The sequence below is a fragment of the Dryobates pubescens genome, chromosome 28 (genome assembly GCF_014839835.1).
Source record: "Dryobates pubescens isolate bDryPub1 chromosome 28, bDryPub1.pri, whole genome shotgun sequence".
NCBI classification, from domain to species: domain Eukaryota; kingdom Metazoa; phylum Chordata; class Aves; order Piciformes; family Picidae; genus Dryobates; species Dryobates pubescens.
The window spans coordinates 7,258,732-7,272,226 of record NC_071639.1 but is presented as its reverse complement, the minus strand read 5'-3'; the positions used below and the strand labels follow the sequence as shown (position 1 = coordinate 7,272,226).

Below are 13,495 nucleotides of genomic sequence, written 5' to 3'. Positions count from 1 at the left end.
CTGTTCACAAACAGCTGAAAGGAAGGGGACCAAAACTTCCCCCTGGATAGGGGCTTCTAGATTCTACTAAAGTACTATAAATTCAGTCTGGAGAAATAAAAGACAAACTAAAAACAGCTAAAATTAGTAGATGATAGAACAGAATAAACCAGGTTAGAAGAGACCTTCGAGATCATCGTGTCCAACCTATCACCCAACACCACCTAATCAACTAAACCATGCAACCAAGCACCCTATCAAGTCTCCTCCTGAACACCTCCAGTGATGGTAACTCCACCACCTCCTTGGGCAGCCCATCCCAATGGGCAATCACTCTCGCTGTGTAGAGCTTCCTCCTAACCTCCAGCCTAAACCTCCCCTGGTGCAACTTGAGACTGTGTCCTCTTGTTCGGCTGCTGGTTGCCTGGAAGAAGAGACCAACCTCTGCCTGTCTACAACCTCCCTTCAGGTAGTTGTAGAGAGCAATAAGGTCACCCCTGAGACTCCTCTTCTCCAGGCTAAGCAACCCCATCTCCCTCAGCCTCTCCTCATAGGGCTTGTGTTCCAAGCCCCTCACCACCTTTGTTGCCCTTCTCTGGACACGCTCCAGCAAGTCAACGTCCTTCCTAAACTGAGGGGCCCAGAACTGGACACAGGACTTGAGGTGTGGCCTAACCAGAGCAGTGTACAGGGGCAGAATGACCTCCCTGCTCCTGCTGGCCATACTGTTCCTGATGTGGGCCAGGATGCCATTGGCCCTCCTGGCTGCCTGGGCACACTGCAGGCTCATGTTCAGCCTACCACCAACCAGCACCCCTAGGTAATTCAGTATACGTGTTCCAATCATTTCAACCTACTAGCCAGAACAGAGATAGGCAAGTCCCAGCCTAGAGAACAACCTATCATCTGTCTCACCTGGACATTGTTTTCTGCTGTACCAAGAGCCACCTGAAGTTTCTGGCATTTCTCCCGCAGAGTGGCAGCTTCATCCTGGACCATCTGCAGTTCAGTTTTCAGCTTTCCTAGATTCTTCCGCAAAATACTTTCCTGGTTTTGAAATTCTTTCCTTAGCTCCACTTCTTTTTCTTTGCAAGCATGCAGGCTTTCTGCTGTGAAAAGCTGAGATCTTTTCAAAGAATCCAGTTCATGTTCATAGAAGGACTGTGCTTTGCTGAGCTTGCCTTCGTAGTCCTCAATGAGCTTTTTCCTTTCCAGTCTTAACTCTTCCACTTTAGCATTCAAGTCTTCCAGCTCCAGTCTGTGCAACTCCTCCAGCTTTTCTTGCCCCTTACTTAAAGTAGCATTCTGACTCTGATGAGTTTTCAGCAGTTCCTGTATCTCAAGCCTGTGGGCAGCTCTCAAATCTTCCAGAGCTGTACGCTTATCCTTCTCATACTGCACCTGCAACTGTATGAAACTTCGTAGCCTTTCCTCAAACTTCTTTCTGATCTCTTCTACTTCTCTTGACATGGTCACTACACGTTGGACATGCTGAGCTTCTGCACAAAGTTGCATATCTTCAACCCTATCCTTATAGGCTTCAAATTCTGTCAAGGCCTGATGTTTCATCTTTTTATGATCTTCCAGTGACTCCTCCAAGACTTGGATCTTTCTCTTGAGATCCATTTCTTCTGCAACTTTACTTTTATATTGCAAGATCTTCTCTCTGGTCTCTGCAAGAATTTGCTGAATTTCTTCTTCATGAGCATCCTTAAGGGCCTGGATAGCAGCTTCATGTTCATCATTCTTAGTGTTCAAGGCATATATTACCTAGAAACACAAAGTAAGACTGTATTACAGAAAAGGCATTAGAATTATCTGGTAGATCTTGGGGAGGGGGGTAGGTGGAATAATCACCTAGGCATGCTGAAATTTTCTTGGATAAACTGGCAGGTGTTCATGATACAAATAAGACATAAGAAAAAAATATGGAACAATATCAGATGGCAAGGAAAAAAAATAAACAGCCTCATTCACCTTCATAGAGCAAGGAAATAATTGTAAGTAACTCACCAAAACCAGCTTAACTTGCATTACTTTGATTCAATTTTTCTAGCTTATTGTGAGAGACTGATGAAACTTCTGACCATCTTGTCTCAACCAAGTAGCAGCTGAAGCAGGTGGTGCTCTACAGAGGTGGAATAGTGAGTTGCTTCTGGCAAGTTTTCTACAGTTGCAAACAAGACCCATGGGGCATGCCAGGCATTATGGGGTAGTGGGGCAGCAGCAACCCTCCCTGCCCTCTCCCAAGACCTCTCAAGAAATCCCAACAAGTGTGGGGACAAGAAGGTAAAAAGGGAGAGCCCAACCCCAAGTGTGCATACACTGCTGGAGGAGAGCACTGAACATCTACATAGGCATTAAGCCCCATTCATTCCCTAAATGAAGGGCATGGGTGTCTCATGGAAAACTTCAAAATGAGATGCACACAAATCAGAAATTCATAGAATGGTTTGGGTTGGAAGGGACCTCAGAGATCATCTCATGAGTCATGAGGTCTGTGGTTACAGGTTGGACTTGATGATCTTTGAGGTCTCTTCCAACCTTGGTGATACTGTGATCTAGTTCCAACCCCTCTGCCATAGACAGGGACACAACACCACATTACTCAAGGTCTGATATAACCTGGCCTTCAACACCTCTGGGGAAGGGGCATCCACGACCTCCCTGGGTGATCTGTTCCAGTGTCTCACCACCCTCACTGTAAAGAATTTCTTCCAGTCTAAATCTCCCCTCAAGCTTCAGTCCATTCTCTCTCATCCTATCACAACATGAATGGTGCATCACAACATCTTTCAGCAGCCTGAATTCCAACTCTTTCAAATTACTGTATTATAAATCTCAGTATTTTTTGAAGTAATGGAACAGCTCAAAGATAAGAAAAAAGAGTCAGCTGTAGAAGTCAATGCAGTGGATTAGCATAGGAACATGGAAAAAGAAGCCTCTGCTAACTGAAGCAAAAACAACCTAACAGCATTTCAGTGAAGTGGAAACCAAACCTGAAATACATTGGGACAAATCAATACATTTAAAATCCCAGCTAAAATAAATGGTTCTTGCTCAAGTAAGTTTCTGACACCCAAGAGGCAGTAAGGGTGCAAAAGTCGGAGGTGGGCAGATAAAGCAAGCTTTGCACTCGGCAGAGAATGAGTCATTTCCTGTGCCTGCTTGTAAATGCATTTTAAAATACTAGCAATTTTTTTTTTTTCAGTGCAACTGCATGTTATTAAGAAGCATAAACTGTTCATTTTAGTAATTAGTGTTTTTGCCAGCTACACTCTAAAAGCACCATCCACACTAAGTTTATATCAGGCTTTACTGTAATTTCTGTTAGCGTATCATTCCAGAGGTACAGACAGAACCACACTCTCTCCAACACCCCCCAGATTGCCAGCTAAAGGCCTTAATACTTTCAACAACATAATTAATAATAATCTATTGAAATGCTATGTGCTTTGATATGCAGAATTATAACAGAGGAAGTCAGCAACAATAATAGTAATAACCTTTTTTTTAATGCCAATAATAGAATATAACTAAATAATCCAATACTCAAGGAGGTAAGGCTGAATGAGTCTATTGCTGCATTAGTGTTGGGGTCTGGAACTCCATGGAATACAAACACACACTGGTGTTCAGCCCTGTTTTTGGCTGAAAGATGAAAAGTCTGACCATTTGGCTGAGAAATATTTTTGCCTCCAAACCAGATGTCGTGGCTTGGAGAGCTGACCAACTCTTTCATGGTCAGCTGCCTTTGGTCATCTGCTCCTGCCAGCAATTTAGTCATGATGGAATGCTTTTCTAGTTAAATATCTGCAATTCACCTTAATACTAGTATTAAGTGCCAAATATATTTTGCAGCATAGGGGGAAAAAAACCTCTCAAGAAACATCTGTAGTTCATTCTTTCCCATTTTACATGGAAACTGATAGCTCTAAGGAAACATCACCACCACACATTACACAAACATCCGCTTTATGTCTCTGGCAAACCTTCAGTTTAGAGTTCACGTGTGGGATCCTGGCTCAGGGCACTGTATTTAGCCCAGTTCAGGTCAAGCATCTTGTTTGCAGTGCCACTGGCGTGTTATTGCTCATAAGCATTGGTGCTGTCTGTACCTGCAGGTTTGGAACACCAGAGCCTCCAGAACTATCCTCAGACTCTGTTAGGGCTGCACACCCACTTAGTGAACTCCACAGCGACAGTGCCAACAAAGAATTGCTCCTGCATAACCTGTCAGTGATTTGGGACAGAGGACCCATTATCTTCACCTACTGTTTAAAATCTGTAGGGTGGTGGTAGAGACAGAACAACCACGAAAGAGTAAAACAAAATGAAGCATTTCCACTTCTAAATCTGCTCATCCCCTGAAAACATCACAAGTGCTTTTGGATAAATTGGAAATCAAGCTAATGTTAGAAGAAAGATGATCTCTTTTCCTTTTTGTTTACTTACAAACATAGCACTATTGTCCCTTACACACGCTACTGATGCACACTGACGAGTCCTCAGGACTGACCACATGAAAACAAAGGGTTTCTTGTATTCAGTCTCCCCATTGATGCAGCTCTGCTGTACAAGAAGCCACAGAAAAGGTCTTCACAGTTTCTCCTCCTCAAAACCAAGTTCAGTTTCACACTCTGCCTGCAGGTTCCCCCCTACCCCAAAGTCTGATCTATTTTGATTCCTATTTACCCACAAGCTCCTACAGATTCTAACCAATTCCAGCATCAAGCGGTTCCTCACGGCAGGAGAGGCTATTCAGACAGAAATACATCATGTACAGAACAAAGAGGAATTCCTCAGCAGTGGTTTGAATGGCCATGCTGGAAAATAAACCCATTTCTGGCTCCTAATTGTCTCTCTACTTTCCAGACTTGTTTAAAAGGAGGAAAATTATGCAGCCTTCAAAAAGAAAGTATGCAGCCATACCAGAAAGAAATAGTAGTGGAAAAGCACACTGTAAGACTCCCAGATGTTTTTGTTTGGTTTGGGGGTTTGTTTTTTTCCCCAACATTATGGAAGGCCTTAACCACCAAATCATCACTGGAGGTTTAATGGCAAATGCTAATTTTCCAGCATGAAAAAAGGAAACTCCAACTTGGAACTTGTCTATGCATGGAATCTTTAATAACTGCAGGAGAAATGGAGCCACTTCCCCAGAAATATACTACCTGGAAGTAATCTCTCTCCCCTTTCTCTGCAAAAAATACCCATATTTTCACCAAAAAAATAAACAATCATGTTCAAAGTAAGGACTGATTACTAAGCTCCTACTCTTTTTTCCTTGATTATAGGAGCAAAAATCATACAGTAAGCAAAGAAAGTCACTTTTGCTCAAATCACACCACTTGGGAGTCCAAGTTTATTCTCAAAGCTCAGCCTGAGATGAATCTAGGACAAGACTGCTATGGCCCACTGGGATACTTTCCAGTAAGCTACAGTATCTACCAGAAATTAAAATTCTTTCCAATTACTAGCTACCTCTCTGTATTTACACAATACTGGCTGTTAGTTTTGTCATTTCACACCAACAACTGAAAGGTTTGGCATGTTAACCACTATAGAAACAAGATGTGCACAGAATCACAGATGAGCTGCAGTGGGAATGCCCCCCTGGAGGTCACTTAGCCCAGTTTCCCCTGCTCAAAGCAGAGTCTAGCACAACCTGTGCTAAGCCTTGTTCAAGTAGGTTTTGAGTATCTCCAAGGAAGGAGACTTCTCAACCTCTCTGGCCAATCTGTTCTGGTATTTGACCATCCCTGCAGCAGAAGGGCTTTCTTACATTTCAACTGAATTTCTTATGTTTAGGTTTGTGTCTATTACCTCCTCCTTTCATAAGGCACCACTAAGAATATGCCTTTTCTCCCCACCATCTGGTACATACACACATTCCTAAGATCCCCCTGAGCCTTCTCCTCTCCAGGCTAAACAGTCTCAGCCCTCTGCCTCTCTTAGCATGACAGATGGTCCAGTCTTTTAATCACCTTAGTGGCCTTTGCTGTACATGCTCCAGAATGTCAATGTCTCTCTCTTACTGGAAAGCCCAGAACTAGATGTAGCACTCCAGGTGTCTCAGCAGTGCTGAGTAGATGGGAAGGATCAGCTCCCTTGAGCTGCTGGCCATGCTCTTTCTAATGCAGCCCAGTATGCTGCTGGCTGCCTTTGTCACAAAAGCACATTGCTGGCTCATATTCAACTTGTGGCTGCCAGGACCCAGGGCCTTTTCTGTAAAGCTGCTTTCCAGCCAGTCAAGCCCAACAATGGGCTCGTTACACTGCCCCCCGGATGCACAACTTTGCATGAAGTTCCTGTCAGTGCATTTCTCCAGCCCGTCCAGCTCTGAATAGCAGCCCACCCACCTGCTTTATCAACCACTTGTCCCAGTTTTGTATTGTCTACAAACCCACTGAATCAGTGTTCTGTCTCATCATCCAGGTCACTAACAAAGATGTTAAACAACAATGCCTTCAGTATCAGCCCCTGGAGTACACCATTAGAGACTGTCTCCAACTGGGCTTCATGCTGATGACCATCATATTTTAAGCCCAGCAGCTCAGGCAGTTTTCAATTCACTTTGATGTCTACTTGTATAGCACACAGCTGGAGAAAGCACAGACATATTTCAAGCAGCAGTGAAGATGTACCAATTCTACATTTCCTTAGCAAGTCCTACAAAAAAACCTAAAGAACTGAACACACATTTTAAAGTACCTTGATGGAGACTGGGAAAGTTTGTGCAGTTCTTTCCACCACAACTTTTCTGAACCATTCAATAAATAAAAGGAAAAGAAAAATAATGAAAGACTGTGAATAATTTAAGTAGGAAAATTATAGTATCTCCATTATAGACCTATAATAAAATTGATGGCCTGATAAAACCAGACAATTATATATCTTCACCCTAAAGCATCTCTTTGCATTCATCCCATCGTCAAGGAGAGAGTCTTCTTCCAGAGAGCCACACTAGTGAATATTCCTCAAAAGCCATCCCATGCAATTGCAATAGACTTCTAACATTGCTTCTGTTTGGCAGCTAGAATACAAGAAGGCTATTTTAAGGGAATTTCAATGATTTGCTAGACTTGCCTCTTTTTATAATACATCCTTTATTCCACATTAAATGGGAGACATGAACTCCTACTCCCAGCAATTCATCATACTGAAGTCTGTAGTAAGATTGCTCACAATTTTTCACTTCCAAGATGAGTTAGACAAGTAAGAATCTTCATCAAGACCTCAAGTTTTGGGTGTGGTGAGTTATCCTAAGGAGAAAATCCAGCCTAGCTAATATGATAAAGAAATTAAAGGCAACTAAGAAGTCCTCTTTCTTCAGCATACTTTTTTCTTTTTTCCTCAATTCAGCAGTTGAAAAAGGAGTGGCAATCCTAAATCAAGGAACACAAATTCAGAAGATTTGCAGGAAAAGGGAATGAAGATTACTGAGCACTCGTGTGCAACCCCACATTAAATAATTAGCTCAAGGACTGCGGCCCTGAGGTGGCTACAGGTCTGCACCACGCACATGTCAGTTTCTATATATTCAGCCTCCCAAATAAGCATGCCTAGTTCCATCTACTACTGAAAAACTCTCCATTTTCCTGTGGAAATGGAAACAAGAGGATTGGTGGCATGTTGGAAAAACATACAATTAGCTAGGAGAAAGATTGAAGAATTATTTTCATAAGCAACATCAAGAACAGAAAGTCATAAATTCCCTAGAAATTATTCTGAGGCACGTTGTCAGACTACTCTGTGTACAACTCAGCTTCCAACAGACCCATTTGAATTCCACAGCACTATAAATACTCCCTCCCTGGAGCTGTTGAAGGCCAGGTTGGACAGGGCCCTGAGCAACCTGGTCTAGTGGAAAGTGTCACAGCCCATAGCAGCAGTGCTGGAATTTAGATCTTTAAGGTCTCTTCCAACCTAAAACCATTCTGTGATTCTATGATAAATGATGCCTTCACTTGGTAAGGGACTGTACAGAACAATTTGCTTTGCAGATTAAGAAACATTTAGCAGTAGACAATAAGTTTGCTGATGTTCTCTACCAAGTTTTCAAGGTCCAGTCTCAAATTTAGCTATCAAACAGCATTTATGCTTTAGTTTGTTAATGTGTCTCCTAAGTGAGGACAGATTTTGATACTTAGTTGTCTGTTATGCTTTTGGTAGATTCTCTTCCTAATTCTAATCTATACTTCAATAGAACTTCTATGGCATTCTACCTATAGCTGTAGGGTTAGAAAGCCTATGGACAATACAGCTTCCAAAACAACATGGATGTTAGGAAGAAATTCTTCATAGAGAGAGTGATTGCCCATTGGAATGGGCTGCCTGGGCAGGTGGTGGAGTCACCATCACTGGAGGTGTTTAGGAGAAGACTTGATGGGGTGCTCAATGCCATGGTTTAGTTGATTAGGTGGTGTTGGATGATAGCTTGGACACAGTGATCTCAAAAGCTCACTTCCAACCTAGTTTCTTCTATTCTCTCTCTTCCATAAATGTGCAAAGCTATTTATGATGAAAAGCCCATTAAAAATGACCAAGCTTAGTGCACACCAACAGAGCTTTGTACAGTTCAGAAATGTGTCCTTTCACAGATAAAAAGTTAAATAAATGCTTGCACTTGTTAATTTCCATTAAATTTTAATTACACCTCAGAACCACTATGTAAAATACACTAGAACTCAATGCAATTAATTCATTGATGTGTCATGAAAATGGAACATTAGTGATACTGGTGTATCATAAAAAAGAAGGAACGTGCCCCCCAGCCCAAACAAACATTCCAAAAAGCAGCAGAAAGCAGGTATGGACTGATTCCCAAAGCATTAAGTAATCACAAATTCACTTTCACCACCAGGAATTAGTCTTACTTTCTACAAACAACTTATAACCAGCATAAAACAAAGAAGCCTTATCACTGAGTATCTCAGGCCATGGGACAAAACAAACCAACCAACGAACCCCACCAACCAAACCCTGAAAGCTAAAGTTTTCAGTGTTTTGTGAACATCTGCAGGAAAGTGATACAAGCTTCCTTACAAGGCTCTTAAGCTGCATCACAGAGAAAATTCATATCTGGTAATGCTATACTGTACTTCAGAAAGCAAGATATGAAATGAGCTGTTAATGCTGAAGCCCTCTAATCTATATCCCTCATATACTATACACATCAAGAAGTGAAACCTGCATTTCAGCTTCAGCTTCCACCCTGTCCCAGTTGCCTAAGGACAGACAAGTTTCTACACATAAGATATGCAGTCTACTATGCTATGTGATTTCTACTTGAACATAACAGTTTTCTTCAGAAAACAAGCACAGGGAAAGAATAAAGAGTGGTGAAGGTGTAACCACCAGAACATTAATGTTTCAACATCTGATGCAGGCTGTCTGGACTCTCAGCACAAACCCCAATGTTCATAAAAGGCAGAAAAGAAATGAATAAATAAATCAGCTATACTGTATACTCCAAGTTGTTAAGCAATAAATCTGACTTGAATGTCAGAGACTCAAATTACTTCCAGAGTGATGCCTTTCCCCCCAGAAAAGATCATGTAAGAGTTGATCAAAGAGGATGTATGCTAGGAAACTCCACTGTGATAAAAGGTATTCAGAAAATGAACAGGCCTAGTTTAGGAACTAGTTTTGCACACAGCTTGGGTGAAGTACTTCTTCCTGTTACAGGCTGGTTTAGAATGCACTTGCACCTGCCACCCAATGCCCTTATGCTGGGAGAGATGTGGCAGTACCCACACTCAACCAACCTCCCTCTTCCAGTCTGCCACGTTAACCTCTATCGGTCAGGTTATGTCAGAAATAACCATCACAAATCTATAGTGTGGTTAGCTTTAGGCCATTTCCTAAGACAGTTAAATCTTGAGAAGCATACTGAAGAAAGGAGAAAAAAAAAGATTTAGTGACAGATGTACAAATTTCCCAATCTGCCTCCTGGTGAGAAAGAATCCCATTTCCCCTCCAATCATCTATCCAGAATATAGTTAACACATCTGCTATATAATTAGACCTTAAATTGCTGCAAGGAATACAGAATAGGCCAAAGGGCTACTCCAAGACATGTCTTAGGCACTGAGCTGCACTTCCTTACAGAATTAATTCTGGAGTATATGCATATTTTATCTGAGCCTTTCAGGTACAGAGATCCCTGGAGGAAATTAAGGCAGTAGATTAGTGTTGCATCTGTTTGTGGGCATTTAGACTGTGAACAATGCACTGGAAAGTTCTCTGAGCTGAGCAACTGACTTTGTATTGAGGAGATAACAGCAGTGTGCCCTTGGCACAACAGTAAAAACAACATAGCAAAGATCTTCAGTCCACAAGAATTGTTCCATGTACAAACAAATGCATTTTCTCTCAGTACCACGATATGAAGGACAAAGCTACCCAAAATAAAAAGTAGCATCAGTCAAGCAGAGAATCAGGGTAAAAGTAGTCATCTTGCAAATCTGTATTGATGGTTTTGATTAAAATTAAAAACATTTATTTTGACATTACAAGATGCAATTTCCTCTTCTGACGAGAGCTACAAGAGGTTTTAAATCTAAGATCTGTTGGGCAACATCCAGAAACAGAATATATGTCTTCCATGAATTTTAAGACAACTGCATTTCCTTAAAATCCTGCAAATCCTTAAAAGGTTTAGAATGCCATTACTTGAGAACAGAATTAAAGCAAGTATAAAACCTGAAGGAAAACATCAAGGTTTGTGTTGCATTTACCCCAAGTCAGCTTAGGACACCTCTCCTCTAGAGCTTTAATAACATGAATAAAATGTTGCCACTCATTTAAATATTCTCAAACTTCAAAGTTGCTGACTGATAGAAGTCCCTGAAAAATACTAGTGGATATTTTTATCTTCATTTATTTTCTTTTTGTCAGACTTTTGGGAAGCCACTACAAAATGGCATGGCACACATTTTCAGAGAAGTAACTCACTGTACTTACCCACTAGTGTTCAATGTAATTAATGTTACAGCTCCTTACATTGACTACAAACAAGCACTGGGCAGTTGTAGTTGTGTAAAGTGGGCCTCTAAAGAGATCTTGCTATAAGGGAACTGTACTGGTTTGCACCACTGGATGCAAAACTCATTTGCTTTTGACATTCCAATTGCTGAAGGAGCCCCCAACAAAGCTGGAGAGGGAGCATTTAGAAGGGCCTGTGGTGACAGGACAAGGGGTAATGGCTTTAAACTAGAGCAGGGTAGATTTAGGTTAGACATCAGGAAGACGTTCCTTACTATGAGGGTAGTGAGACACTAATGTGTTGCCCAGAGACGTTGTGGATGCCTCATCCCTGGCAATGTTTAAAACCAGTCTGGATGAGGCTTTGAGCAACCTGGTCTAGTGGGAGTCCTGTCCATGCAGGGGGTTGGAATTGAAGGTTCCTTCCAACTCAAGCCATTCTATGACCTGTGCACAGCGAAGTGAACATGTTGAGGCGGGCCGCGTTCAGCGCCGCGGCAGGTGCCCCGCCACTGGCGCGCCGCACGTTCAGCACCAGGGACAGCGGCAGCAAGTCAGGACAGACCTCGTGGCTAAACTCGAGGATTTTTCAGTTCTGTGACAAAATACTGAGGCTTTGCTTCCAAGATGAGAGAATTTTCTTTCATTCTCTCCGTACACTTAAAGAATTTCTTCCCTATTCTATGATACCATACAAGAATCCATTTTCTGTACATGAGAACATTGGCAACAAATCTAGAATCAAACAGAATCATGGAACTGTTTTGGTTGGAAAAGACTTCCAAGATTGAGTCCAGCCATTAACCTGACATCATCATGGCCATTAAAGCAGCCATTCATTAGGGCATGCCAGCCAAGACTTAAATTTAAGGAGCTACATTTACTAGAATTTCATACAGGCAGATACAGCGGCATATGCATTTTATAGTGAAGAGACATGCTACTTCCATCTCCAACTTTGACCAACACAACAGTTTTCTAAAAGCAGGAAATTTAGCTTCTGTCAGCAACAGGGATCACAGGCCCATAAGAACCAAACACAAAACATTCTAAAAAAAAAAAATAAAAACTAATTACACAAAGATCTATGTCAAAAAAGATATTATATTGTGGGCTATGGAATACAGTTCATTTTAGAGTATCAACTCATAGCTATGGACAATAACACAAACCAACAGAACTTGAACTTGCTTCAGGCTCTTTGCTTGTACAGAAGGTACAAGGGTATTTAATATAGCAGTGCCTGCCCCAACAGAAATTACAAGAATTACAATCTCATGCACTGTCAATTGAGGTGGAGTGAAGCAGAACATGGAAACAGAGGAAGGTAAGACAAGAACCACGGAAGTAGAGAACAGCCACAGAACATACCCAGATCAGCTCAGAGAACAAGTGAATTGTCCTTCCTGCCAAAGATCAGTTTCTATTTTAGAACACATTTTTGCAAATCTCAGTATAAAGCAAAGAACTATATCCTTTTAAAAAGTAAAAATAAAAAGAAGGGGGAGAGGGTAAGGACTGACTGATTTTTACGACACAGGAACTTAATGGAACAAAGTTAATGCTGTGTTGGATACAATATGGAAAGCGAGTGAACAACTCATCCAAGTGAATGGATCAAACATTTCTTATCTTCTACCACCCAGCAGCACAACACAAAAAGTATTATTTATATGTATATATAAATAAGTAATGAGGATACCAAACATTATTGGTTTTGCAATACAGGTTAATATTGGAAAGAGAGACACAATTTTTTAAAGGTGTTTAAGTCCCTTTTTTTTTTAAGCCTGCAAACATCCTCCATTACCTATGACTACAAGCTACAAATAAACTTTGTGTTTTTTGAAGTGTGAAACCTAAACTTAATGACACAAAATAGATTAAGAAAAGATTTAAAAGAGTCCTTTCCCCTAATCTTGATTAGGGAACTAATGTACCATTACACTCATTTGGCAAACTTTAACAGGACAAAGTCACAGGAGATTACTGAAGTACAGCATGACCCATCCAAACACATCAGCATACATGCTGCAGAACACTTGATCTGAGGAGGCAGTGTCAGACACCCTTTACTAGAAGTTATAGCTTTCAGTCACATTGTGAGCAAAACCATTGCTCAATTACAAGTCTCTGGATTGTAGCACACCTCTTTTCTAACCACATTACTATTCAGGCTTCCAGAAATGAAATTCTAGGAAACTGGCTGGAACAATTTCTCTTTTCATGAGATTATGCTTAGCATGTATTTCTTATAAACATATCATTTTTAGCTAAAAGGCTGTCTTTCACTTAATGGAAGCACCTGGAACAAGGAGGACTTCATGAACTTTTTAACAGTAGCTATTTTTAAAGGCTGTCATTTTGAGCTTAACCAAGTGACAACCTCAGCAAAAGGTTGTTCCTCCTCATAGCTTTCCAGATTGAGTTAAAAAAGCCTGACTGAGGGAGCAGAACCAGGTAATATGCATTAAGTAGGACAAGATGGTGAATAGCTTCAGACTGTTTTTGTTTCTTCTGGTTATTT

General features: G+C 41.2%; 1 protein-coding gene across 1 annotated transcript in view; it reads right to left on the bottom strand.

The window, feature by feature from the left end:
* Positions 1–13,495, bottom strand: part of FAM184A (family with sequence similarity 184 member A) — a 62,497-nt gene that overhangs the window by 40,594 nt on the left and 8,408 nt on the right. Inside the window, exon 2 of the mRNA XM_054174005.1 lies at positions 895–1,749. Within this exon, the coding sequence (XP_054029980.1) occupies positions 895–1,749 (855 nt within the window). The remainder of the gene's footprint in view (positions 1–894; positions 1,750–13,495) is intronic.